This window comes from Chelonia mydas, chromosome 10 (assembly GCF_015237465.2).
Source record: "Chelonia mydas isolate rCheMyd1 chromosome 10, rCheMyd1.pri.v2, whole genome shotgun sequence".
Taxonomy (NCBI): domain Eukaryota; kingdom Metazoa; phylum Chordata; order Testudines; family Cheloniidae; genus Chelonia; species Chelonia mydas.
The window spans coordinates 33557882-33585700 of NC_051250.2; the positions used below are offsets into that span (position 1 = coordinate 33557882).

General features: G+C 58.3%; 1 protein-coding gene across 1 annotated transcript in view; it reads right to left on the reverse strand.

Annotated features, from left to right (window-relative positions):
- The window catches only part of CORO7 (coronin 7), a 171908-nt gene that overhangs the window by 81191 nt on the left and 62898 nt on the right, over positions 1–27819 (reverse strand). The window contains exons 8-9 of the mRNA XM_037910321.2: positions 21999–22085; positions 20055–20137 (exon numbers count right to left, since the gene is read on the reverse strand). Of these exons, the coding sequence (XP_037766249.1) occupies positions 20055–20137; positions 21999–22085 (170 nt within the window). The remainder of the gene's footprint in view (positions 1–20054; positions 20138–21998; positions 22086–27819) is intronic.

Below are 27819 nucleotides of genomic sequence, written 5' to 3' on the forward strand. Positions count from 1 at the left end.
ATGAGACAGTAGCGCCTCTCCACCTGGCTTTAATTGCCACTGGCTGGGGTTCAGTCGCAGAGCTGCCATGCCCGGGCCAGCTGTCAAAGCAGCACTCATGGGGCTCGGGAAACACACTACAAAAGCCATCGTAAAACCTCCATTAAAGCTGATAAAAGGGATGAGATGGAGCTCCTGTGGCTGGGAAGGTGGAGATGCATTCCTCAGAGCGCAAAGGGGGAGCAGCCTCTCGCCAAGCCAGGAGAACACACTCACATCTTCTGTTTCTAAGGGACAGCTCTTGATAAGACTATCCATTGCAGCAGGGAAAGGTTTAACGGAGCATCAATCTGGAGCCCTTCCTCCTCTCCTCTCTGCTTCCCCCCAGCACCAGGCCAGGAGAGAATGTTTCCACGGAACCCACATCTGCCCCCCATCCCCGAAGAGGGAAAAGAGCCAAACACTCCATGAAGTCCCCTAGCGACGTGGCTATTACTACCACTTCTCCATGGAAGGCGCCCTGATACCACAGTGATTGGTGGCAGGATAAACCAGACAGACCCCCCCCAAGCATCCCAGAATTCTTAGCACTGGCTGCCGGACAACAGCAGCTGGGCATGTTCCCTCGAACCCGAGCGCCAGAGACGGTGCCCCAGCCCGCCCACAGGGTAACGCAGCAAGCGGGGGGCAGTGTGGAGGTCGCTGGCTGTCCCTCCGCTCAGAAAGCTGTGTCCGTTCCAAGCCACAGGAGCTCTGCATTTGTCTAGTGAGTGTTCCTGGGAGCTTGTAAATCTGGTGAAACCCTGGAACAGCTGCTCCCATATCACCAGTTTTACAGGGCTTCCCATCAAATGGGATCACAGCCACTTCCAACAGCGGCTCTCCCTGCCCCCAAAGCTGAGGGCCCCCCCCTTGGAACCCATGTGCTGCCTCCTAGGCCCTAAAGCTTTGATCTCCAGAGCAGACACAGCTCCCACTGACTTCAGTGGGGACTTGGGCAGAGCAATGCCTCTGAAAGCCAGGCCAGAAGTAGATGCAAATTATTATTAATTATTTCTATTATGGTAGCACTGGGGAGCCCAGTCCTGGGCCAGGACCCCAGTGTGCTAGGTGCTGTACAAACACAGAACAGAAAGACGTTCCCTGTGTAGTGCAGGGAGCAATCCTGTGGCCGGGGGCTGGATAATCCAAGAGCTCACATACATCAGCCAAGGTCTAGGATTCAGCTGGGTGGGTACCATTCCAATACCAGCATCGTCTCTGGCTCCCAAAGCTGAGGGACTACACAGAGGTTGATTTATTTCCACCCCCCGCCTCCCCCCACACTCCCACCCATCTTCCTAGGAGTTGGGAATCAACGTGCAACCTCCTGTCAGACCAGGCAAGCCTGGCTGTGTGTGAATTCTCTTGCCTGGCAACGGAAAGTTACAGCAATCCCAGTGCTCGGAAAGACTGGCTGGGTGGAGGGGGAGCTGTGCTGGGCTATGCTATGCTGTCCCAGAAATGAGAGCTTAAAAAGGTCCCGAGCTCAGAGATAATCCACCCCCAAGGGCCAGTCTGGGATTCGGCCCACTGCACTTTCTCCAGTGGTTTGGCTAGTCTAGCTTTCAGTGAGCCAAATGCCGAAAGCTTCCTCCATTTCTCTCAGGAGGAGGCGCCACAGCTCCGGCCATCCCACTGGCAGGATGATTCCCTGAAGGTCAGCCTGAAGTATCCCTCTCTCCATTTCACCTGATTACCCCTCATTTACAGCCCCTCTGCCAGCCTAAATAACTCCTCCCCTCCGAGGAGTTATCCCTTCCCCTCTGTTCCCCCACTGACGGCGGAGGACAAACCAGGCTATTTCAGCAAGAGGCACAAGAGGGATGTAGAAAGAGGACACGGTAACCAAGGGTCCCTCAAGTGCAAATGGGTTCCCCAGATGGATGCTTGGCCTGGCTTCCGGTGCTCTGCTTTGTCCCCCACCCCAGCTCTCCTCCCAGCAGGTGTTCTGGTAACCAGCTGACTTGTGAGTCCAGCTGTATGAAGGGAGCGAAAGTTTATAAAGCGTCACAATAGCCGATACCAATAACTACGGCTGGAAAAAGGTGCGGAAGGGAGATGGATGCTGAATTAGTCCTATCAACCAGGCCTATTGAGAGAACTCACGAGCTGCGTGACAATCGTGCCCGTAGACAAGAGAAGTGTGGGACTGCAAATCAATGGCTCAAAATTAACGTGTCAGAAATTGGGCCTAAATGGTGGACCAATAATGAGGGGATGGGCTGTTCCATCCCCCTTCCCTTTTGGGGCTCTTAACAAGAGGCTCTTGTGGGGCGGGGGGAAGCTGGCTACTGTAGGGGCGAGGGGGCTGACTGAAAGACCAAAGAAGGAGAAGGAGTGCACGTCAGCATCCTGGCTGCCATCTCCTGGGACCTTCTCCATCCTCCTTCTGAGCGATGTCCTGAGCAGACCAGACAAGAGAGAAGGACCCAGCCGACATCTCCACCTCCCTTGCTCCAGCTAACTCCCAAACTCTGCCTGGGGTGTGAGACGGTGTCACCCCCTCCCGTGTGTCTTTTTCCTTCCCCACCTTACATCCTCCTGTCCCTACCCCTCTCCTTTTGCCTTCTGTCTGGTAAGAGCTGTCTTCGCTGGCCAACGCAATGAGCCTGGGACCAGGAGGGAGTCAAAGCAATGCCCTCAAGAGCCCAATGATGCTCCCAATATGCCAGCTCTCCGAACGGCTGGGCCTGTGTTTCTCCAGCGCTGAGGCTGCAAACATGAATCAACCCCCCCAGCCAGAAGTTGCACTGTCTGTCTTTGGTGGTCTTTTCTGTCCCCTTCTTGTCTTGTTTGCTCTTCTCAGGAAACAGGACCGGACCTTAACAGCAGCACCAACAGCTCCAGCTCATCACAGCCAACTTCCCCGCCAAGGACCAGATAGCACTATCTTTAACACCTCTGAGTTCTCTACCCCTCCCTCCAGCCAAGGGAAAGGGCACAAGGGATGCTGTTCAAACAAAAGCCTGACTAATACTTGACATATGAAACATTTTCTCTGGTTTTCCTGCTTTTCTGTGTGTTCAGTCAAAGGTTCAAAGGCTGTTCGGTGGTGCATGGTACCAAGCTGGAGGAGGTCTCTGTGTATCACCCCCTGACCTTGCTGAACACTGGTTAATGTCGGACAGTGACAGGGTTGTGTTCCACCTAAATCAGCACAATGGCCCTGCCTCCTGCTCTGGCCTGCTGGCAGCTGGTCGTGCTGGCAAGACTTCTGTCAGTGAAAGACTGCTCCTCAGGAGCAGCAGCCCCCGCACTGGACCCCGGCATCCTTCTCCTTAGCCCCCTGAGAAGCGCCGAGGGCAAGGCAGCTGCGGCCGGCCGGAGCCTCAGAGGAAACACAATCAGGTGACAGCGTGAGGATGAAAGCAGACCTGGCCCAGTCCTCAGCCCTCCAGGCTTTACAGTGCCCGGCTCTACCTCACACCACACACAGTGGAATGGGAGGCTGGGCTGGCTACTAAAGAGAGGAGGGGCGCTGGCTTTAAGGCTGCTCCCCAGAAGCCAGGATGGAGGCCAAGGCTGAGCTATGCACAGACCCCCCAGGACAAGGCCCCCTACCCTGAGGCCCCAGAGGCTGCCCTTTCCAGCCCACCTGTGCCAGCTCAGTGTCGTTACGCTCGCCACTCCTCCGGTGCTCCCTAGCCACAGATCTCCAAGCTGAGCAAGCTGCACAGAGAGGAACGAAGCCCTGGCGGTTGCCCATGGTGATGCCCCGAGGCACGGCAGAACCGGGAGAGCCCACAACGGTGCCCTGCCCCATGAGCCAGGCAGCCCTGCACATCCACACAGCCCCATGTGCGCGTCCTGCGCCTCGCTCACCCTCCCAGCTCCCCGACTCTCTGGAGGCCAGTTCCAGGGCTCTGTCTCTCCCTTCGCTGCCGCACCAGCCTGTGCGCAGGCTGCCAAGAGAGCCTACGGTTCTGGGCTGAGCGCCGTGGACGACAGCTCCGCTCCCCAGCCCTGGTCAGGCTGTGTCTTCACCCCGCCAGCCCGAGGAGGTGGGCATTATCTGTGTGCGCCCACATCTCCACCCCAGGGGACCCCATCCACAACGGGGCCACTTGTCACAGCCAGAATACACTATCATTGGTAATAAAGGCCTGCACAGCCGTTTTGCTTGGCACCCGGTTTGGGTACTGGGCCAGGGCAGAGCTGGAGGGAACACTGCCAGTTATTCCCCTCCGCCCCAGATCTGCCCTCCTGGCCACATGAACTGGGCGGTGGGGGTGGGGGGGAAGTGGGGAAAGGGACAGGCCAGCTTGCTGGCTGGGGGCTGCTCCTACACTCAGGTCTCTAACCCTGCCTGAAACCCAGATGCCCAGAGGGTGCCAGCTGTGCTGCCACAGGGCTGGAATGCATGCTGTGCCCGGTGTAGACCCTGTGAAGGAGCACAGGCTCCCCACCCCAGCCCAACAGGAGCGTCTGTACAGACTGGAGACCCATCCAACTCGGTGCAGCTGTGGCTGCCTGCCCCAGTTTGACTGACTTCCCCTTGGGGACCCATCTTTCGAAGGAAAGTATCTGGACTAGCCCCAGCCCATGGATTGCTGCACCCCACGCACACTACCTCCCCTCGGCCTAGCCTGCCCCCCGGCGACACGTGCCAGGGCTGCCCTCTCAGCCGGGGACGCAGGGGGTGGGACACCTCCAAACCGCACGCCCAGTGCTGCAGGGAGCAGTCCTGATTCTCTACCCTCTAACAAATACCGCACTGATGTGTTGGGAGCGCTGTCTTTCAGATGAGATGGAACCTCGGTGTAGTTACTACACCTCGCTGAGAGACAACCTTGCCGGGTTGAGCTAATTTTTTAGTGTAGCCCAGGCCCAAGGTCCTGACCTTCTGTGATCTTTCAACATCCCAGGCACTCTGCACAAGAACCGGTCTGGTGGCATTCTCGAGCTGACTGAATACCAGCTGGGGTAATTATACTCTGTCTACATGAAACCACCCCACAGTTTCCCCTGGACATGGAATTGTTTACTTCCGGTCCCAGCGTGGAGTAGGGTAGTGCCATGCAATGGCAGCTGCTGTACTCCTCCCCAGAGGTGGCTGCATGTCAGCGCTGCGCAAAGCAACCCCTGTCTTAGGAGCTCTCCAGCAGAAAGGTGCTGCATGAACGTACGAGCTTATTGGTGCTTATGGGCCGATCTGGTAACTGGGGCTCAGTTGGCACCTGGGATGCATGGCAGCACCTCAGAATTTGGGCTGAGACGGCAGGGGCTTCCAGCAGCATGTGGGAGACGAGTGTAGGGAAAGCAAGAACCCCGACAAACCCAGCAAGGCTCACCTGAGCCGGCAGAGAGCTAGCAGAGGTGGAAACGCGGGTCAGGTGCATCTCTAAGTATGGTGGGGAGGTGGCGACACTGCTCAGAGTGGGTTCGCTGGGAATAGGGGGTGCATTCCCCTCCCCCACCCCACAGCGTTCCCACACTGCAGAACGCAAGCTGGGGAGGGGGCTGCTCGGCAGGGCAGCCTGGGGCACCTATCCTTCTGCTGCCAGAGCACTGGGCTCACGCTGCGGAACGCTGCTGACCGGGGAGGGCTGAGCTGGTCCAGAGAACTAGCCCCAGCCCTTTGGGGGAGCAGAAACACTGAGGTGCCAGCCCCAGAAGGCCCAAGCTGGCTCGCTCTGGTTACGGCGTTGGTGGAGGCAGGGCGGGTGGGTGTCACATGGGCCTACACCCCCAGCTTTATCCTCTCAGAGCAGCTGCTTACCCCACAGTACTGGCCCTGGCCCAGCAGCCAGGCACTACCCCGGAAGCAGGAGCCCAGTCCATGGCTAGCAATGGGACTCTTCCTGCCCGGCCAGGAAGGGGAACGGAGGGGTTGCCATGGCTGAGCTTTGCTAGGTGCTCTGGAGCAGACCCCGCTGAGCCTGGAGGGGGAAGGCTGGTCCAAGAGCCCCGGGTCTCTGGCTGGGCACCGCTAAGACCCTGCCTGGCACTGGAGCAGAGCCCTTGCTACGTATAGCTGGGAAGCTGCAGCAGCAACACCGAGGAGTTTGTGCTGAGTAGGTGTCTGGAACGGCACCCCAGCAGGGTAAGAGCCCCCCATGGTGAGGAGGCCGGGGGTAGGACGGAGGGGACAGGACAGCCGGGACGGCAGGATCTGTGCACCCGACACAGGCCAGGCCCAGCTGCCGGCCACGCGCTTGAGCTGCTGGCGTGCAGCACGGGTGGCGGGGCTCTGCCCTGGGCGTGTCGGCCAGAGCAGCCGGCTCAGCACGGCTCCCTTCCCGCTGGGCCGGCTGCACTAATGACTGGGCTGAGTTTCCTGGCCGCCCCTGGATTACTTCCTCCAGGAGCTAAACAAGCTGCTTGCTTGACTCATCCAGCCGCCCTCGCACAGCAGCTCCTCCCATGCAAGGCGAGGGGGCAGCACCCTAGCCAGTCTGCCCCGGCAGTCACCGGGCTGCACCCTGGAGAGGCACAGCCGGGGCCCCGGGGGAACCTGGCTCCCAGCAGTGATGATACAACATGCCAGGGCAGCAGGAACAAGCAAGGCAGCTCACACGGGCTGAGCCAGAGGCAAAGCAGGGGGCTCACTCCCCACGAGAGATCATGAGCAGAGCAGGATGCCTGACACGAGGATCAATCGGGCCTCTGCGGGGAGGACTAATGCCGGGCCAATGTTGCGAAAGAGCAGAGACAGCCCAGTCCCACTCCCCGCAGGCCAACACCTGCCAGAGGGACAAGCTCTGGCACTGCTGCCCTGCAGCCCCCTGCTCTGCCAGTCCTGCCCCACCTCTGCCAGTGCCCCTCAGTCCTGCTCTGCAGCCCCCTGCTCTGCCAGTCCTGCCCCACCTCTGCCGGTGCCCCTCAGTCCTGCTCTGCAGCCCCCTGCTCTGCCAGTCCTGCCCCACCTCTGCCAGTGCCCCTCAGTCCTGCTCTGCAGCCCCCTGCTCTGCCAGTGCCCCTCAGTCCTGCTCTGCAGCCCCCTGCTCTGCCAGTGCCCCTCAGTCCTGCTCTGCAGCCCCCTGCTCTGCCAGTCCTGCCCCCTGCTCTGCCAGGCGCCTCAGTCCTGCCCTGCAGCCCCCTGCTCTGCCAGTGCCCCTCAATCCTGCCCTGCAGCCCCCTGCTCTGCCAGTGCCCCTCAATCCTGCCCTGCAGCCCCCTGCTCTGCCAGTGCCCCTCAATCCTGCCCTGCAGCCCCCTGCTCTGCCAGTCCTGCCCCCTGCTCTGCCAGGCGCCTCAGTCCTGCCCTGCACCCCCCTGCTCTGCCAGTGCCCCTCAATCCTGCCCTGCATCCCCCTGCTCTGCCAACCCTGCCCCCACCTCTGCCAGTGCCCCTCAGTCCTGCTCTGCATCCCCCTGCTCTGCCAACCCTGCCCCCACCTCTGCCAGTGCCCCTCAGTCCTGCTCTGCAGCCCCCTGCTCTGCCAGTCCTGCCCCCTGCTCTGCCAGTGCCCCTCAGTCCTGCTCTGCAGCCCCCTGCTCTGCCAGTCCTGCCCCCTGCTCTGCCAGGCGCCTCAATCCTGCCCTGCAGCTCCCTGCTCTGCCAATCCTGCCCCCACCTCTGCCAGTGCCCCTCAGTCCTGCTCTGCAGCCCCCTGCTCTGCCAGCCCTGCCCCCACCTCTGCCAGTGCCCCTCAGTCCTGCCCTGCACCCCCCTGCTCTGCCATTGCCCCTCAATCCTGCCCTGCACCCCCCTGCTCTGCCATTGCCCCTCAATCCTGCCCTGCACCCCCCTGCTCTGCCAGTGCCCCTCAGTCCTGCCCTGCACCCCCCTGCTCTGCCAGTGCTCACTAAAGATTAATGTCACTTTGGCTCATGCTAATTTGTGTCCAGTTGCAAGAGACTCAGACCCCGTCTGAGGGCCACAGCTCCCCCAGTTACATGCCAAGACACAAGCTCTCCCACTCTCCCTCGCTGGGCGTTTTATCCTGGGGTGCGGGTGCTCGGCAAGCCGCCGGTGAGCAAGCGTGAGCTGCGTCCCTGCCTTTGTAAAGGGGTCGAGCCCCCCCTCCCCGCTCAAGAAGTGCCCCAGACCCGCTCTCATTCACTCCCCTGCCCGCGAGGACCGGGGGCACGGAAAGCAGTGGGCTGCAAGGAGCTGCTGTCCTAGGGCAGGGCTGACACCTCTCGCTTTGTACCCTCCTCACTTCAACACATACACTGTCGGGCCCGCTCAGGCAGGAGGCTCCCGCGTGGCTGGGGCTATGCAGGGGAAGCTGTGAAGTGAGTTGCTGAGCAGAAAGGGCCACTTCTAAGAGCTCACTCAGGCTGCCCCAGCGGCTGCTGTGCTACGCGGGGGAGCCGGCCGGAACCAGACAAAGGAGCATGGACTGGAAAGGAGCACGGAGCGCAGCTCCACTCGGCAGGCGGCTCCGACAGCTCTGCTGACCTGCGGCACCCGCTGGTGCCCGTGAAAGGCCCATTCTTCGCTGTCTGTCCTTGGACAGTCCTGCCATTCACACCCCTTCCCCAGCTCCTGCCTTGGCTTGTGTTTCAGCTGGGATTCTCTGCTCCAAGGGACAGAGACAGGGTGAGGCAAGGGCCACTGGGCAAAGCCAGGGAGGGAGACAAGGTGTCATGTCCATAAGGGATTTAGAAACCCTCGATTGCAGATGCCACCACCCTGGCAGGAAGGGGGCGCCAGGCTCCACGGGGGTTGAACATCTGCAGCCCCAGGACAGCAAGAAGTGTTGTCAGTAGAAAGCCACCGGGGCAGCTGGCTTGTCCAAAGCTGGAGGATTGTCTGCCAGCAGTGGAAGCGGCTCTCTTTAGGCCCAGCGAGCCGTGAGCCCTTTGCGACCCTCCCACCCTGCCACTCACAGAACTGGCCCGGGCAGGCCCCTCAGACTGGAAAGCCAAAGGCAGCCGGCAGGCTAGGGAAGCCGGGCACTGAGGAGGGAGAGATGGGTGAAGTTGAGTCGGCTCCCATACTGCCCCTAAGTGCGAGGCAGAACAGGAACTAGCTCAGTGGGGACCCGCGCTTAGTTCACTGAACACCAAAGCGCTTTGCTGCAGCACCTAGCACACTGGGGCAGTGGAGACAGCAAGAGTGCCCCCTCCTGGGAGAGGTCCCCAGGCTGAGGCCCTAACCCAGTGCGATGCTCTCTACTCCGGTTTGGTAACACCCAGGCAAGGGAACTGTGTAGCTGAGATACGAGTCCTGCCAACGCGGCCTTTACAGCAGCTGATGAACGGCAGACCCCGGCTGGGCATCTCACTTCCTATCTGCTGCACCTCCCAGACCTGGGCGAGTCCTGGAACTGCACCCTCTGCCAGGCAGAAAGCAGGCTCCCTCGCCCCGTTTTCTGAGTGTACGATTTTCTTTAACTTGCTGCTCCTAATGCCGTTTCTGAGCTGCCCTGATTGTTTCCAGGGGTTCCGGGGGGCTCCCAGCAAGTGGTAGGTGCCAAACTGGAATGCAGGGATATTGGCTTCAGGTAGGTTTGGTGCTGGGCCACACCGACTGCTTTCATTCAGCAAGCCATCTGCAACTCAGCTGGTGCCAGACCAGGCACAGAGCGGGGCTCTAGCCACAAGAAGGGGCTGCTGTGTTTCACAGCCCCCTGAGTTACCGGGGCGGGGGGGACAGACAAAGATCTGCCCTCCCCTAGGGGGCTGCTGATGTCACGTTACACACAGGCCCTGCATTTTCACAGCTGCCCATACACCCCGCATTGCCACGCAAGAGGAAATGCCTAGCAGCAGCAGCGCACAGGCAGGCAGGAGAGCAGGAAGTCTTGGGACAGCAGAAGGCAGGACAGACCTGCACTGAGAATAGGACCCATGGATCTGCAGGGTGAGGCCGCCCTCCCCCACCTGGAGCCTCCCACCAGCCAGGACTGTCATGGCAACCCCCCCTCCCTCCCCAGTTCCTGCCAGTGGTGCCACAGTGCTGGGGTGCTCTGCTCCCAGCTCTACACCACGCTGGTCCTTACCCTGCTGGGGGCAAACCCTCCTCCCCACGCAAGTACCCAGTGGCTGGCTCCCAGAAGAGGATTTAACAGGCTAGGTATTCAGCGCTGCAGAGAGGGCTGTGGCTGACTCCCCGCCCTGAGCAGATGGGGGAGGGGGCGGTACCACAGTTATGAAACCAAGGGCCCAGCCACACACTGCCATTAAAATGCCCCACAGTCTTCCCACAGGAATAGGGACGTTAACTCCAGGGACCTGGATAAAGACCCTCTCCCTAAACTCCCCCGGCTACCGTCTCTTCCCTCATTTCCTGGGCTAAGCTGTTCTGTAGCGTTCCTAAACGCTGTGCTGCATTCCACCCCAGAGATGGCTGCATGACAGTGGGGAGCAGCCCCTCTTACCCTGACAGATCCCAGCGCAAGAGAGGCCATTTGACTTCCGGCAGGGAACAGGCCGCGTGTGCTAGTGCAGGCAGACCTGGCCACTCTGCCAAACTAACTGCTAATCCCGGCCACATTTTATGGAGCCCCTTGTACCAGAGCAGGCCGGCCAACACTAACCTTGGGTGAGGCAGCGCCAGGGCCAAGGGGAGAGCAGGAAGTTGGATTGTGGCAGGTCAGGCAGCGGTTTAGACACTACACTTGCATCAGGGCAGAAGCTGGTTTGTTGCATCAGCTGCCTTGGAGTGAAGGGAGGAGAAGAAAACCTGAGCCACGCCAAGTCAGCCGGCGCTCCAGGCCCTGCAGTGCCCGCCTGCTCCCTCTCCCAGGGTTAATCCCGATCTCTGCCTGCAGAGCCACCAGGCCCTGGGCTCCATTCCAGAGCAGGTGGCTGTGCTACCACGCCCAGTGCTACCACCAACAGGGGGTGCTGCGACGCTGGTGCGAGGGAGGCTGGCTTTACAATGGGAAAGGAACTCTCTAGGCTGGGGGGCAGGGGAGGGGCCGGAGCATCCCCTAACACAAGAACGTCCCAGCTACTGGGCCTGGCCTGTGACAGCGCTTCCCTGTTCCTCCAGGTCGGTGCCAGTGAGCTCTGTGTGGAGGCAGGAAGGTAACAGGCTCCGTTCCCAGCTTCTAGGGTCAGCAGGCCCTGCAGTCTAGCAGAGCTCTTCTCACCCGGAGCAGGAGGCTCGCAGAGCTTCCCGAGGGCGAAGGCAGACACCGCAGCACATGAGTCAATTTGCTGGGTCAAAGTACCGGAAAACAGAGCGCAGGGAGGACTCCTGCCCTGCCCCCGGGAGACAGGCTAGGTCGGAGCCAGCAGGGCTCTGGCTGCGCTAGCTACAGCATGAGAGCTCCAGGACAACTCAGGGGCCAGAGGCTGAGCCATCCAAGGCCTCACGCACGCTGGAGGGAGGATGTTTATAGCAGCAGCCGGCCAGTCACTTCCTTCCAGCTGTGATGGGCCCTGGGTCCTGCCCTGTTCATGGATTCACCTCGAGCAGAGCTACATTCGCTCCCAGCATGCCCCTGTGCTCCAACACGAGAGCAAAGGAATGGCAGCTGGGGGAGCAAGCGGGTGGGCTCAGGGACCAGGGGCACAGGGCACCCAGCTGGAACCCAGAGCCATGGGGCACCCAGCTTCATGCAGGGCTTCCCCGAGCCCCACTGTGGCAGGGCTAAGTTTAGCAGTGACACACCTGGGTCCCAGGCCTGGCAGAGCTCCTGCACAGTGAAACCCAGCCCTGTTCTCCAGGCCCTGCCGAGGCCTCTTAACACTTCCCTCAAAAGCAAATAAGAGCTTCCCAGCACCCCCCGGGCCCACGCCAACTTCTCCCCTCCAAGCCGCTTTCCTAGCGGAACAGACACACCCAATGCCAATGCTGCTTGACACTAGGTTAGTGAGTGCTCCCTTGCCTGCTGGGCCCCGCTCCACCAGCCAGCACCTACCAGCTTCCTGGGGACCGGTGCACAGAGAAGAGCGGTCGGTACGCAGAGCAGGCTGCAGCGCATAACTCATCGGCCCCCTCTGGCCATTGCCCCGAGGAGGGTTTCTGGGCTGCCCTCAGGCCATGCCCAGCCTGGAACCCCACAGAAGAGGACCAAGCCCTAGAGGGAGCCAGCTGCGCTTAGTGTTAGCCCCCTCGCTTCTTCCTCAAACTCTCTGGCCGGTGCGAGGAACCAGAGAGGGCTGGCAGTGCCAGGCAGTGGTTTCCTGGTTCCCTAAAGGAGGTGTCAGTCACTTCTTCCTGACCTCACAGACTCCTCTCTGCCCAAGAGGAGCACACAGACAGTGCCCAGGGGACTAAATGGGCCACTCCCAGGGCACCAAGAGCTTTGGCCTGCTTCACACAGGGGCAAGGCTGGCCCCCTCCTGCTTCCTCCACCCAGAGTGACTGCCCCAAACTCCCAGTGACTAGCCCTGAAGTGAAGCCAGACAGTGTGGACAGATGGGGTCTCCTCACTTGGTGGCTTCTGAAGATGAACTGACCTTTCAACTGTGGTTTCCCCTGTCCCTGTGGCCTCCTGGTTAACAGTAGCCAAGGGCACTTCATGAACCAGGGCCATACCTGAGGAATCCTGGGCCCTGTGGTTGGGAAAGGGCTGTGGGGCACTTTCCTTGTTGTGCCTCGCAGAGGCAGGGCAATTCCAGCTGATTTTCCTCAGCTAGCAGTAATTGAACCAAGGAGAGCACAGGGAGAGAGCAGGGACCCACCCAGAACAGCACCTGCCCCCACCTGGATCTTCACTTGGGAGGAAAAGACTCCAGCAAATTTTACAGGAGAACCAATTGCCCTGAGGGAAAGAGGCTGGCAGGACACAGTGGCTGTCCTGTTGCTCACCAGACGAGTGATCTAAAGAACTCAAAGCCACCTCACAGGGATTTTACAATTACAGGTGAGTAAGCCTAACAACAGTACCAGGCACTTTGGTTGGAACTATAGTAAAGAACAGAATTGTCAGATGCATAGATGAACATGATTTGTTGGGCAAGAGTCAACATGTTTTTTGTAAAGGGAAATCCTGCTTCACCAATCTACTAGAATTCTTTGAGGGGGTCAACAAGCATGTGGACAAGGGTGAGCCAGTGGACACAGTGTACTTGGATTTTCAGAAAGCCTTTGACAAGGTCCCTCACCAAAGGCTCTTAAGCAAAGTAAGAAGTCATGGGATAAGAGGGAAGGTCCTCTCATAGATTGGTAACTAGTTAAAAGATAGGAAACAAAGGGTAGGAATAAAAGGTGAAGTTTCAGAATGGAGAGATAAATAGCGGGGTTCCCCAGGGATGTGTACTGGGACCAGCGCTGTTCAACATATTCATAAATGATCTGGAAAAAGGGGTAAACAGTGAGGTGGCAAAGTTTGCAGAGGATACAGAATTGCTCAAGATAGTTAAGTCCAAAGCAGACTGTGAAGAGTTACAAAACTGGGCAACAAAACGGCAGATGAAATTCAATGTTGATAAATGCAAAGTAACGCCCACTGGAAAACATAATTCTGACTGTACATGCAAAATGATAGGGTCTAAATTCACTGTTATGACTCTACAAAGATATTGGAGTAGTGGATACTTCTCTGAAAATATCTGCTGAATGTGCAGTGGCAGTCAAACAAGCTAACAAAATGTTAGGAACCATTAGGAAAGGGATAGACAATATGACAGTGAATATCACAATGCTACTACTACATCAATCCATGGAACGCTCACACCCTGGATACTGCGTGCAGGTCTGGTCACCTCGTCTCAAAAAAAGACATATTGGATTTGGAAAAAGTATAGAAAAGGGCAACAAAAATGTTTAGGGGGATGGAACAGCTTCCATATGAGGAGAGATTTAAAAGATTGGGATTGTTCACCTTGGAAAACAGACAACTGAAGGGGGACATGATAGAAGTCTATGAAATCATGAGTGGCGTGGAGGAAGTGAATAGGGAAGTGTTATTTACCCCTTCACATAACACAAGAACCAGGGATCAGTCAATGAAATCAATAGGCAGCAGGTTTAAAACAAACAAAAGGAAGTATTTCTTCACACAATGCGCAGTCAACCTGTAGAACTCCTTGCCAGGTGATGTTGTGAAGGCCAAAACTATAACAGGGCTCAAAAAAGAACTAGATAAGTTCCTGGAGGCCAGGTCCATCAATGGCTATTAGCCAAGATGGTCAGGGATGCAACCCCATGCTCTGGGTGTCCCTAAACCTCTGACTGCCAGAAGCTGGGACTGGATGACAGGGGATGGATCACTCAATAATTGCCCTGTTCTGTTCACTCCCTCTGGGCACCTGGCACTGGCCACTGTCAGAAGAGAGGATACTGGGCTAGATGGACCATTGATCTGACCCTGTGTCTGTTCTTATGATATTAGCTTTCACCTAGTGCACGGCTTGCCCAGCTCAGTTCAGTGGGGAAAAGGATTCCACTTGGACCATCAGGCAGCAGAGAATTTTGTAAGGATATAGCCAGTCATAGAGTCCCCACACAGCTCTGCCGATGCCCCTCAATCCCAACCTGAGGCCCTCCCCACTATCCTAGCCCAGGCTCCCCACATAGCTCTGCCGATGCCCCTCAATCCCAACCTGCAGCCCCCCGCCCCACTCCCCACTATCCGAGCCCGGGGCTCCCCACACAGCTCTGCTGGTGCCCCTCAACCCCAACCCGCAGCCCCTTGCTAGCCCAGCCCTGGGCTCTCCACACAGCTCTGCCGGTGCCCCTCAATCCCGACCCGCAGCCCTTGCTAGCCCAGCCCTGGCCACTCTTGAGCAGAGACGCTGGACAGGTCACAGCGTGAGGTAGTGGTGTGACGTGGACAAGCCAGCGCTACCCTGAGACACCAAATCCCATTTCACGGGCAGCCCAGGCAGGCCAAGAAGCTGGCTCCCTGAAGGCACCAAGTGGGTGCAGCTGTGTGAGCCCCCCCACTTCAGTCCATCACAGGCCACCTACACGGAGGCCCCTCCAGTCCAGTCACTGACTGCAGCTAGCACCTTGTCTGCTCAGCCCTTGGCACTGCGGACCCAGCACCAGCCCAAGGAGGGGCCTTAAGCCGGGGGTTTTCAGCAGAAGAAAAACAGCATTTGCTTATCACATTTGCAAGTAACAAGCCAAAACCCTGCACTGGTTTGTCATTTCAAAGAGATTTAGAGGGAGAGGGGGAGGGAGGAATGGAATCTCGCCTTCCTATTTCAGCTCAACTGCACTGCTTTCTAAAAACACCCGTCCCTCCCTCAGTTCTGCAGTGTGCATCCCAGGGGGACAGAGCCCCTGGTTTACCCCTCTTTAATCAGTTCGCCTCCTGACCCCTCAACTGCTCTCTCCCCCCAACTCTTTTTATCACCTCTGATTTCGATACTGCTGTGCCCCTATGAACCCCTGAAGTGACACAGATAAGAGCCGTGCACACAGCCTGCCAGTCACATTCCTCCAGCGCAGATAAAGCCCAGCAGCCAAAATAATCCCAGCCTGCAAAAACATAGCCGTGGAGCTGGAAGGCACTTCTGGATCTAATTTAGAAGCTGAATTCCAACCCGCCCCTCAGCTGCCTTCCTTAGCGATCCACGTGCGCACACTAGCAGGGGCTGGGGGAGGCCTCGCCCTTTGTGCACTGGGCTTGCTGGATTCTAAGTACAGATATTAGATCCATTCTGCACAGCAGCAGCGGGTCTGGATTGAGGATTACTAGGGCTCATAAATCCAGAGTGGTTCTAAAGGGCCTTGAAACAAGGATCGGTTTAGGTGCAGAGGCAGATTTCTGGGGTCAGCAGCCAAAGGAACATTCAGAGATCTTTACTAATGCAAATTTCTTGTACTAAGACGAGCTCCTTAGCCAGATCTGCAGTTGACACAAACAAGCGACCCTTTACTGGGATGTGAGTTCTCAATGGGGTGTTGTAGAATAAGGACTGAGCAATAGAATACACAAAAGACAGCAGTGCCCAGCACCCTTGTGCATGCGGGTATGTGACATCCCTGGGTGCCCGCAGGAAGCACCCCAGGGTGTGCAAGGAGGATGCCAGGCAGCCAGCTGAGCGACAGTAGCAATAGCAGCATGCCCAGTTATGCTGGGCATGGGGAGCAGAGGTTCCAGCCACCCCAGCAGCACAGAACAGCCTGCAAGGGGAGCGGTGCTTTCCAGGAGGTAACTGGGGAGAGGCCTCGCTAACAGCATCTTCCAGCCGCTGGCTGAGCTGTGAGGTGGCTGAGCCAGCAGCTCCTGACATTTCTGGCCCCGTGAGCCAGGGCCCAGCTTCCTGATAGGCTGTGCAGACACCTGGCAAATTATGGGCTTCAGTGTGATTTTGGAGGGCATTTCCTTCCCTCCCTCCTGCTGGAGCCAGGAGGCCCCTCGGAGCAGGAGCCTCGGTGCCATACTCTCTCACCAAGCTATTTCCTCTGGCCACTCCAAGGGGCGGGAGACGCCAGCATGGGGGCGACAGGAGGTCTCCAGGCAGCAGGCAAGATCAGCCTGAGCGGTGCCCGTTCCTACAGCCTGGCACCTACAGTCAGCACCCTCCCAGCGCCCCCTTGTGTTCCTGCAGGGAGCGGCGGAGCTGGCTCTGACAATGACGGGGATCCTCACTCAATTAGCCAAAATCCAAACATTTCCACCCGTTCTAAATCACGCAGAATGATTCTCCACTTCCAGACGCCACTCCTCGCACGCCAAGGAAGGCTGTCTAGAAAGAGGGCCCACCAGACCCATAGAGCACAAAACAGCTATTCTGATTGTTTCAAGCATTAGTGGATGTTTTGGATCTAACCTTCCTCCAGCTTTGGGCGCCCCAACCCAAAGCCTTGGGCTCCCCAATGAGACCCACAACACCGAACGCACCCAGCTAATTTAAAGATGAGTGTTAACTCTGAAGTGTAATGATGATCTTTTATGTGTCAGCTATTTCACTGCTGATCAAAGCACACAAGAAAGGAAAGACCATCTTTGGTTTGCTGTGAGCGGCAGCTTGAGTTCTCGAGTGCCCTGGCTTGTGGGTGGAGCCTGGGCGAGCAACCCCCATATTTCTGACCCCTGAATTCAGGGAAGGAATGATTTGCTGTGCAGCCTCTCCCGTCATCCCCTTTAAGCACCTGCAGTGAGATCTGCCTAGAACAGACACGAGGGATGTAGTGTGGGGGAGTTAGAATGACGGGAAGTGAGAGAGATGAATGGGAGAGAGTGAGATCACCTGAGACCAGCGCCTAGCCTGAGACAGAGCCCCCAGGAATGGTCACTGGGTTGACACAGCAAACAGCCCAAGTCTTACTGCCCTGCACCCACCTTTTCCCTCCTGCGCGGTGGGGCGGGGGAGAGCTCAGCCCGAGGGCCCGTTCTTCCTGAAGAGCGACGGGGGCAGCTCCCAAGGTGACCCGTGCCAAGTGATGACTGATGGATGCACCCCAAACGTCTGTCAACAGGAGGGAGAGTCCAGCCATGCCTTCCCCACAACTCCCAATCCCCACAGATGCCTCAATCAAGGCTGGAGCCAGCACCCGCTAATCATTGTGCTCCCAGGGCTGCCTCCCATCCTGGCCAAGGCAGCAATGCTGTGCCCAGGAGATGCAGGGAGGGAGCAGGGAGAGCCACTGCTAGGGGAGGAAGTAGGATGATCCTATGCCGCTTGTGTCAGGAGCTGCCTGATAGATGGCAGCCCTTCCCGCTGTGCTGTGCTGGCAGAAAGCTGCCAGCATGGGGGGGGGAGAGGGGGCTGAGCTAGCCGCCCTCCCTTGCAACGCCAATTCACCACCCCACCCCTGGTGCCAGAGCTGAGTCTGCCCTGGCTCCCCCCACGCACGACAGGCGCATCTGACCTCTCCTGGAACGGGCACTGTGCCAGGCAGCACCCGTCGTGATCAGCTGTATGTACACTGGGGGCTGCCCCGGGACACACTACCTTTCCCCTCTGCTGCAGCCAGCCCCAGTCATTGCTATCCCAGACGCGGGGCGGGTACTGACCAGCATCCAGACACAGCCCCATGCTGGCCATCCTCCAGCCACTGAAGATGGCAGAGTCTAGCACACTCAGGCCCAAGCTCCATCCTAAGCATGGGGAGCGGAGGGAGGGGGAGATACTGTATCCATGCCAAGATTCCAAGGCCAGACAGGATCAATCTGACCTCCTGTAGGACCCGGGCTGTTCACCTTTGGACTGTGGTCCCTGCAGAGGCTGAGATTGGTGAGGCATGGTGCCAGATGCCTCAGCCTGCCTAGCACCCATGACCCAGCTCCCCAGCAGCCTGGGGTAGAGGAGCACCCAGCACGGCCTGGGAGGCCTGGCTCGGAGTGAGCAAGCGATAGAGAAATAAACTCAGACGTGTACCCAGGGGAACCCCCCACGCTCCTGCCTGACTCTCCGTCTCCGACTTCAAACAGGGGAACAAATCCTGGATCTACAGGAAAGGAGCTACAGGGTGCCCATCTGACAGCCCAGCCAGAAGGACAGGGAGGAAGCCATTACCACGGCCTGCTGGTGATGGAGCAATGGGAGGAGAGCAGATCAGCAGCCCTTGCAAGTCTAGATGGTCACCCAGGAAAGCGGAGATGTTCCTGAAACCCATGGGACCCAGCCCCATGCCCATGTATGGCCCTGCGCACCAGCGGGACAGCGCAGCAGGGTAGCAAGGAGATGGCATGGGAGACAGGGTCTGCTCAATGGACCCAGTGTTAACTCAGAAATTGCAACTTCTCACTAGCACAGAGAGCCCAAGCGTGCAACCGACAAGCAAAGGGAAACCGACCAGCCCTGCTGCAATCCCTCATTTGGGGGCAGGGCAAGAGCTCCCCAGCCCCTCCCTTCAGGGTGGATTTTTCTCCCCCGCAGATGAACTTCCTTCTCTAATTGCTGCTCTCTGTAAGGCCATAAATCCAACCCAGCGTGGGAGAGGTCACGCCAGGCTGAAGGGAGCACAGTCACCTCTGCGGTCCCGATGGCGTAGCCGTCTTCACGGCTTTTTTGGGGAGCGCTGACCCACCCAGGCCACGAACGTGCCTTTCCCAAACAGCCCACAAAAGCAGGGGTTGAGCAAACACCATGTGTGCCCCAAATCAATGCGTGTGCAGCGTTAGCATCACGCCCAGAGTGCCGGCCCCAGAAACAGAGTGGGACACAAGTCACTGCGCGCGTCTCTGGGTGACAGGCAGACACAGTCCCACACAGAGAACAGAGCAGGGAGCTGGCGGTTTGGTTCACTCGCTCCATGGAATCTCCTTTTCTCCAAACATCCAACTCCCTGCATTTCCCAGACACCAGCACCTTCCCCCAGCCGAGTGCCCCACTGGCGCCACTCAAGTGCAAGGGTCACCAGTGACTCGAGCAGGGGCTCCCCGACCCTGCCCAGCATTCCCAACAGAGGGGCCAAGGGGTGGGCACCATCCCTGGGCACTTCCTCCAGCACTTCGTCGGACTGAACCTCGTGGTCCTACATAAGCCACTCGCAGGGGAGAGAAGCCGGGCAGCTGGCTCCAGGGAATGGAGGACAATATGACTGCAGCCCGCTCCTGGAGCCCACTCTTCACCCCACACAGCCGGGCGTTGCCAGGAGAGGGAAAGCGATCGCACATCTGGAGCACTAGGGGTGGATCAGCGAAGGGGGCTGGGAGTACTGGGGCATTCCCAGAGGGCAGCCAGCATCCGCTCATGCCCAGTGCCGGCAACGCCAAGTTTACAAGCTACCGCAAGCATTTTCACTGCCTCTCGCGGCAGGGGGCTCTAGACACGGGTGGGCTGTTGGCCTGGCTAACACCACGCCCAGAGTCTGCTCAGGTCCCTTCATGGGCTGCACCAACCATCTTCTGTGCCCCCCCAACCCCAACGGTTCAACACCAACCCAACACTTCTTCCCCTTCCTGCTCCGGCAGGTCATCCCAGACCTCCCACCTGGGACACCCAGCTCCAGGGCCTGCCACAGGGCCCAGCCTGCTTCCTGCAGCTCCCCCAACCTTCGTGCGTCCATCAGGCAATCGCCTGCCCCTTTCCAGCTGGGGCTGATCATCCCCCACCCAGGCCCAAGCTTCCAGGCTTGGAGGGGCTCTGACCCCAGGCCTGGAAAGGGGCTGGCTGCCTTGTTACAATGGGCACGTCTCACTGGGAACACCCCTCCTGGCGCGGCCAGATGCAAACCAAACCCCACACGGCACAGACCGAGCTCAGAGCCCCCCACCCCAGTAACCATCAGCAGCACGTCCCCTCACGCCACCCCCCAACGCCGGGACCGGGGGCCGCGCTCCTACCCTGGGGAGGTGTCCAGCGTGACGGAGACAAGCGAGCTGCTGAATCGCCGTGTGTCCCACAGCTTTACCTCACGCTCCCTCATCTGCAAGAGCAGAAAGACACATGCTTACTGGTTGTGTACAATTACACATACAGACACTCACACTCACAGATGCACACACACACGTGCGCATACAGACACACGTGGCCAGGTGCTGGGCTGCTTTGGAGGCAGTACCGGTGGCTGCTGCAGCCAGACGGGGCAATGAGGCGGCCCTAGAGGCACAGGCAGTCCAGCAGGGGGCCCTGGGTGTGGCCCAGTGAGATCAAACCAGACCCCTTCCCGGCCGGGGAGCGGCTTCCCCTGCCGCAGGCTCGCACGCAGACATGAGCAGCCGCCATGGAAGCTGCAGGCCAAATGGCGGCTGGCTTCGAGGAACAGGGACTAGAGCCGGGGGGCTGCAGGGCTGGGGTTTTCATGCTGAACCCCCAGCAAGGGGACACAAGCGGGAGCCTTTTCGTGGGGTGAGACACCAGGGAACCACCCCCCACATGGGGCTCAAAAGCAGAGAAGTCTGGACAAAAGTGAACGTGGGCGACCCCAGTGCATCCTGGACGGGCACAGGGTAGCCCTGGGCTATGCTGTGGGGGGAGCAGGCAGCAAAAGCATGCAATCCTCTTTCCCTTTCTAAAAGGGACAGGCAGCCTGGGCAGGCAGTCATGCACCCCCTTCCCCCCTGAGGAGAGGGGACCCCGATAAGGGGCATGGTATCTGTACTGCATTCAGGGGAACATGCTCCCTAGACAGCGAGGGCTTTGCCTGGTGCCCTCTCCCTGCATCTGATCGGCCTTCACAGTCTGCCGCGGCACATGGCAGGCTCGGCCCGCCCAACAGGCACTGTTCCGAGAGGAATCCATCCCCATGGATTGCACTGGTAGAGAGGCATATACCCAGGGGTGAAGCCATCTTCAATGCAGCACTCAGTGGTGCCGAGGATGGGCAGTGGGGTCAGGGGGGCTGGGGGAGCTGAGAGGTGATGGAGGCTGACTCCAAGCCGTCTCTCTCGAGCCTGCCCCGGCTGCTGCTCCAGTGGGCAGTGGTGAGCCTGCTCCCCTGGGCTCACTGCTCGCTTGCATGCCACAGGTTGGGGTTAACTTCTATTCCCAATGGACTTTGTCACTTTCCCTAGCTCCATCCCGCTGGCCCAGGGGTTGCAAATATGGGCATGGTGATGGGTCAGCAGCTGTTGCTCTGTGCACAGGCCGGCGGGAGCGCTCAGATCCCGGCACGCAGGCTGCACCCAGAGTAACCGCCTGATACATGGCCCTGCAAGCAAACGGCTGAGCTCAGAGGCTTTTGCTTGCATGTGGCCACTGGGGTCAGAGCTCAGCACTAGCTCCCCGCTCAGCGCACCCTGCTCCAACGCAGCATGGGCTCGGCCACGCTAGCCTTTCCCACAAGTCTCCTCCTGGTGTGCTCCGAGCAGCGCAGCTCCACACTGTGGCATATGGCAGAAGCAGGCAGCGCAGGGGAGCTGGGCATGGTGTTGTCTAGCCCTGCTCAGAGCCCTAGTCCCCCTCAGATCTGCAGGTTCAAATCCTGGCAGGGTCACTTTGTCTCCTCATTATTCCCTGGTGGTGAGAGCTCCAGGCAGCCCCTCAGAGGGGAAATGACAAAGTGTCGGCCTGGCTGTTCTACTTGGCCGCTACCGCTGCCAGGGAACTTGTAAAGCCCAGGAGGTGGGCGCAGCGCTTTGCCAATATTGTGCTTGCTCTCGCTCCATGCAAGATGTAGTAGGCAAGCTGGCCTCCCCTATAGAACCAGCTTCCCCTCAAAAGATGTACAGCATGACCGGCAGGACCCACGGCACCATCTGCACAAGCTCTGCAGGAACAAGGCAGCGGAAAGCCCCAGTGAAGGAACAATCCTAGCTAAGGGCGCCGGGGCGAGCAGGGGGCCATACCTGGCTGAATCCTACTGAGAGGACGTAATCGCTGGTGTTCATCCAGAGCAGCCTCGAATCCTTGTTGTTTGCGTGACCCTGGATGCTCTGAAAAACACAAAGGAAACCCAACGATCACTATTTGCACAGCACCAGGGGTGTGCAGAGCCATGCTGTACAGTGACTGAAAAGGGCACCCCTGGGTCTTTCCGGGACTCAGTTTACACCCGAGTTTGATCTGCCAGCCCTGCATAATCAGGCTCGGAACCAAGAGCCAGGCCGGGTTCCTCACGTCTCGCTGAGCCCCACTAATGAAGTCTCTCCTGTGACCCTCACTGGGTTTGCACACACATCGCTGAGCTCCCCACGCAATGCGCCTGCTGCTGCATGAAGAGGACCAAGCCTCAGCTCCTTCCCCCGAGCCAGGCTGGCCGCGCAGGCCCACAGGAGCACTAACGGCACAGCTGTGGGCCGGTTTGTGCCACAGGAAGGGGCTGGTTTCACACAGTCACCTTTCCGAGCAGAAAGTCGTTGGTCAGTCTAACTCGGGAGGATGTCCTACTCCCAGTGACAGGAGCACAGCTGGGCGCAGCGGGGCTGGGAAGCGCTACAGCCCCCACTCTGCACCCTGTCATCTCTGGTCGTGGTGCAGGAGATGGGGCGAGGGGAGGGGAGCACTGGCAGGAGGTTATGCCACACTGGCAGTGCAGTCACACAGCCGTGCAGCCCCTGCCCAGGGACATCTCCAGCCAGAGCAGTGCCGGCCAAGGTAGTGCAGCGAGGTAGGGAACAAAGGAGCTCGTTTCATCCTAGGACACTGAAGATGGTATCTGAGCCCAAGCCCAATGCAAAGGCCTTTTCTACTCAGCCAGCCCCAACACACACTGGGCCCCAAGCATGGCCAGAAGCTACAAAACCCTGTAGGTGGGGGGCGGGGGGATCTGAGCAAAGGCCAGGGAGTTAGGAACCCCTGCATCTCAGTCCTGACTTGCTGTGGCTTTGAGCAAAGCACAACCTCCGTGCCCCAGTTTCCCCAGTCAAATACTACTCCCCTAGCTCGCAGGACCGGCGAGGGATAATGTTTGTGTAGTGCTTTCAAGATGAAAAGCCCGAGCTAAAAAGCCTGTTTCTGCTCTGAGAAGTGACTATGTGAAACGGCCCCTCCCTGCTCGCTTGTGCACACACCAGCTCACCTGCCCATCAATGCAACCAAAAACAGCTCTGTCTGCTTTGTCCCCTGTTGGCTCTGTAGGGCCAGCCTGGCTCTGGGGGTGGGGGGTAGGAGGGGCTGGAGTCTATAGGGATGGCAGAGACAAAGCCAGCTCAGTTGGTGCATGTGGAAGGGCAGCTAGAGCGTTCCAGAGCTCTCTCCTGCCTTCCAGCCAGTACAACCTGTGCAAACCAGGGGCATGGCCTGGGCTCACAGGTCTCAGGGAAGGCTCCTGGGGTTCCCAGGCCACGAGGAGGGCCTCTCCACGCCCTGGCAGAGACCGTTTTTGTTTATTGCCAGTTGAACCCACTCGATCCAGAAGCAATGAGACGTGGACACCCTCCCTTGCCGCTGCTGCCGTTTCCAAAAAGTCCCTTTCCAGAGGAAGGGCAGAGGATTAGCTCTTGTTAACCAGCTCTGGCTGGCTGCCACTCGGCAGACGGCCCCCAGCTGGGCCCTGCGGTTATCCGCATTCCAGCAGGACGGATCAGCTGGTGCCCACCCCCATTACGCACCAGACGCTGGTTTCCTAGATGCTTATTGAGAAATTTCCAGTTGTAAAAAAACCCAAACCACTAATGTTTTAAGCGCGTCAGGGAAAAGCAAAGGCCCCTGCCATGGCTAAGATGGGAATGCAACTTCAGGATGCTCCAGACACCAGAAGAGCTCATGCTCTCCCCCAGAGAGCTCCCAGGCCTGAACTAGCAATTAAGTAAGAGGCCGGCACAGCTCCATGTCATTACACCAAGCGGCAGCGAGCAGACGCCGTTCAAATCCACCAGCCCCGCTTAGGCTGGGGCCATCATCTCTACCAAGCTCCCCTGGGCTGGGCGTGGTCCACAGATTTGTGCAAATGCCAGTGTGGCAGGAAGTGGGGTTGGCACTCTTCCACCTGAACTAGCTCCCGGACATGGTGTCCCGGGGCTGTGCTGCAGTGGGCCGTGGTTTACTCAGATGCAAGGTAGAGGTTGCGAGTACCGGTGCTCAGAGGAGATCCTGGGGCCGACTCTGTCTGCAAGCCGCCCAGCGCTAGGGCCCACGGCCCGAAGGAATCCCAACTCAAGAAGTCCATTTGGCCTCCCTGCGCTTTCAGCTGGACACAGAGCTGCCCTGGCATTAGCTCTGCTGAGAAACGGACCTGCCCTTTCAGTGCAGCTAACGCCAGCTCCGGCAGGGTTTGCAGTGCTAGGGGCACCAGCACAGAGCTGGAAATCTAGCATGATCGTCTATCCCTGCCCAGCGCAGGGCTGATAGACATGGTGTTAGAAACCTAAGTGGCACCAGTAGTACCCTTTGCTTGGGCTCCTGATGCCGCTAGCACCGGCGTTGGCAAATGCACATGCGCCCTCTGCCTAGACACTGCAGGACGGCAAGTCAGCCCCTGGGTCGAGCACAGAGCTGGCAGCAGGAGAGCTGTGCCCTGGAACCCAAGCCCCATGAGCGGCTGCTGCTGGCCCCGCTGGCAGGAAACCAGGGAGCGGCTGGGCTCTGGGGGAAGGAGCTGCTCTCAGCTCATTCTGTTTGCAATGGAGGGGGCTGATCACACCTTCAGTGACGCGCAGAACTAGACACTTCCTTGGCTTCCCCTGCCACTGCCCCAGTCACCTGCAGCAGCCCATGGATTAGGTCAGGGGCTCAGCATTAGCCCGCTGGTGCATGAGGCACCTGCCAGTTTTGGAAGCCTGGTAATTGGGCCACTCATGCCCATGCGGGCACAGCAGCATCCTGCATGGCACCATGTGCCAATGCTATGGCATCGCAAGGGAAGGAAGCAGGCTAGTGACCCTCTCTGAGAGGGGATCCATACAGGTCCTTAGATCCACTGGCACAAACAGAACAGAGATCCCACCTCTTCCCCCACCCCAGAGACCACGTGCAAAGCCAGTGAGCCACTCCACTCTGCGTGGCTGTACAAGGTTGGAGTGCCTGGACCAGGCGCGCACCATGGGTCAGCACGGCCAGCCAGCAAGCGTAGGGACCATGGGACTCCAGGGCTCCCTGGGGTCGGGGTGTCCTAAAGACTTACAGGCTAACACACGGCAGAGATTTTATTTCCCAAGAGAACAGCTTCTGCCTGCAAAGGCCTTCCCAACTTGGCCACTGTCCCCGTGTCTCAGGGAGACCCAGGCAGCCATCACCCCAAGGAGCCGCGAGCACCAGTAAGCTCACGCTGCCAGTCCCTGCGCTGCCCCATGCTGGACACAGCGATCTGTCCCAGTGAGCGTGGTTGTGTCCTGGTCTCCCTCGGGTCCCACACGCAGCCCTGCAATGTGCCAGGGTGTGGTGGAAGCAGACCACGCATGTGCTGGTTTGCTCCATGGCAGTGGCACCCGGGCCCCACACCAAGGGAGAGCACAGCTCGTCCCACTGGGTTTGCTCCAGTGGATGATGGTTATGGCCCTGCAGCTCCTCGCCCCGCGGGCTCTATCCAGCTCTGAGCGCTGCCCCCTCGGGCGGCTGGCATGCAGCCAACTTTAATGCTTGCCCTTTGTTCTGCAGCTGCCCCCATGGCTTCTCCCTCTCTCCTGCTGGCCCGGAGAGGCAGAGATGGGAGCAGGCCAGGACTGCAGACAGCACAGGCCTGCGGGCCCTTCCCCACGCCCAGCCAGCTCCACCCAGCCTGGCTCCCACATAGCAAGCTGGGGCCTCAGGAAGCAGGTTCTGGGGAAGGAGGAGGAGGAAGCTTGGATTGAGGGCAGGATGGGGAAGGGGACAGAGTAGCCTGCTGCGTACCCAACCAAGGCATGGGCCATAGTGCCCGGGAGCACCCACACTCTGCCATGGTGACCCCAAAGCATGCAGCTCACTGCTGCCTGGGACGCTCAGCGGAAGCCTGCCCCCAGCCCTCACTCCACAGCCGATGCTGCGCTCCCCTTCAGCAAGGAGGCCAGGCCCAGTGACTGCGCTGGTCCCCTTGGAATCCATGAACAAGCAGCAGAACAGGGCCGAAGCCGGAAAGCCCGAGGGGAGGGCAGAAGGGAGCGCTGGGCTCCTGCAGAACCCAGTGCAGAGAAGCTGGGCAGCCCCACAACACCCCTCCAAAGCCCACTCCCCTGTCCGCCCCACATGGGATCTCCACAGACCCAACAGACAGGCTTCCAGCCCTGGTAATGCAGCAATGCTTTGCCCCCCGGAGCGCCTTCCCTCAAGCACTCTGCAAAGGGGGCTCGACCCCAGTTTTCATACTCGGGAACACTGAGGCATGGAATGGGTGCACACTGCATGCAATGCAAAGGGATGAACCCGCTGGCACTGGTGGGCTAGCAGATGGGAAAGGGGCAAGCTAGGGAGGGAGCTGTTCACTCCAGCAGAGAGCGGTTTTTGGAAGGAGAGAGGCCCCTTGTGTTACTAAACCAGGACGGGGCCTACCAGGGGAAACAGACAAGCAGGAACTTCCATGTCCATGGCCTAAGGAGTAAGAGAGTGATTAAAGGGGCAGGGCTGGCCCCTTGAGAGGCCCCCTCCCGCCCCATTAGACACAGACCCTCCAGGTGGGGGCACATGGGCAGATCAGTTAGGCCCAATGGTGACTTTGTTTAATTAGAAAAGAACAACACATCCGGACTAATCCGAAGGGAAGGGGGTTTCTGCTCAACAGCAGCAATGATGGTTTGGGGCTCTTTCTCCTCGGGGAGGAAACCTGGAACCAGGGAATTTCCCCCCCACCCCACCCCCTGTGGTTAACTAGTTACCGTCAACTTGCAGTGTTGCCAATTTAATTGTTTTCCAATTAGATCAAGCTGTTTTAATTTTCTAGTTGGAAAACAATTCCATTTAGTTGGTGGTTGGAAATCTGAATGGAAATGGAAACATTACTACACACTTTAGAAGCAGATATATGATCAAATACTTGTACCTGAAAAAGAATAATAGGTTTGAAAAGTCTGAGCAAAGACGAGCTTCCTCACTCGGCTGTGTTTCTTCGGACAATGTCGGCACGTTCATTTCGGCGATGTTTGTCGACCTACTCGTTTCAAATGATGATTTATCAACAACAATAAATCATCAGACATTCAAATGCTGGTGTTTATTGGTGTTTTATGATGTTTACAATGTGGGGCCGAGAGGTAGCGCCGAATCACCTTGCCAAGGAAAACGAACGAAGCTGGCCACAGGGAGCTTAGCTCCTCTTTTGTTAGTGAAATTCCTTGACAGTTTATGCACATACAGAAGGAGTTATCATAATTTCTTGTTCTTGGGACAACTAGATTAGTATGTTTTAGGGACTTGGCTCCAGAATGCTAGATTTGTGACTGGGAAACTTATATCAATATACGTTTCCTAGGAGGCCAAGGTTTTTAAAATGCATTATTTGCCATGGTCGTTATCTTGCAGTGGTGCTATCTCAAGAGGTCGTTAGCTCAGGGAGTTTCTGTCCTAAACATTTTTATTATACTATAATTACTTTTTCATAAGTCGATTCAAATTCAATACATTTTAAACATTTTTTGTTTTAGAAATCAAAAACTGTCATATTTTCAAATTACTATTTTGTTGTCATACAGCCCGCCCCTATCTTTGCCCTCCTGGTCTCACACCCTGGCCTGCACGCCCCTGTAAATTCAAACACCCCCTTTCCCATCAATCCAGCACCCGGAGATCAGAACAATACACTGGCTGTGAACGGGCAGG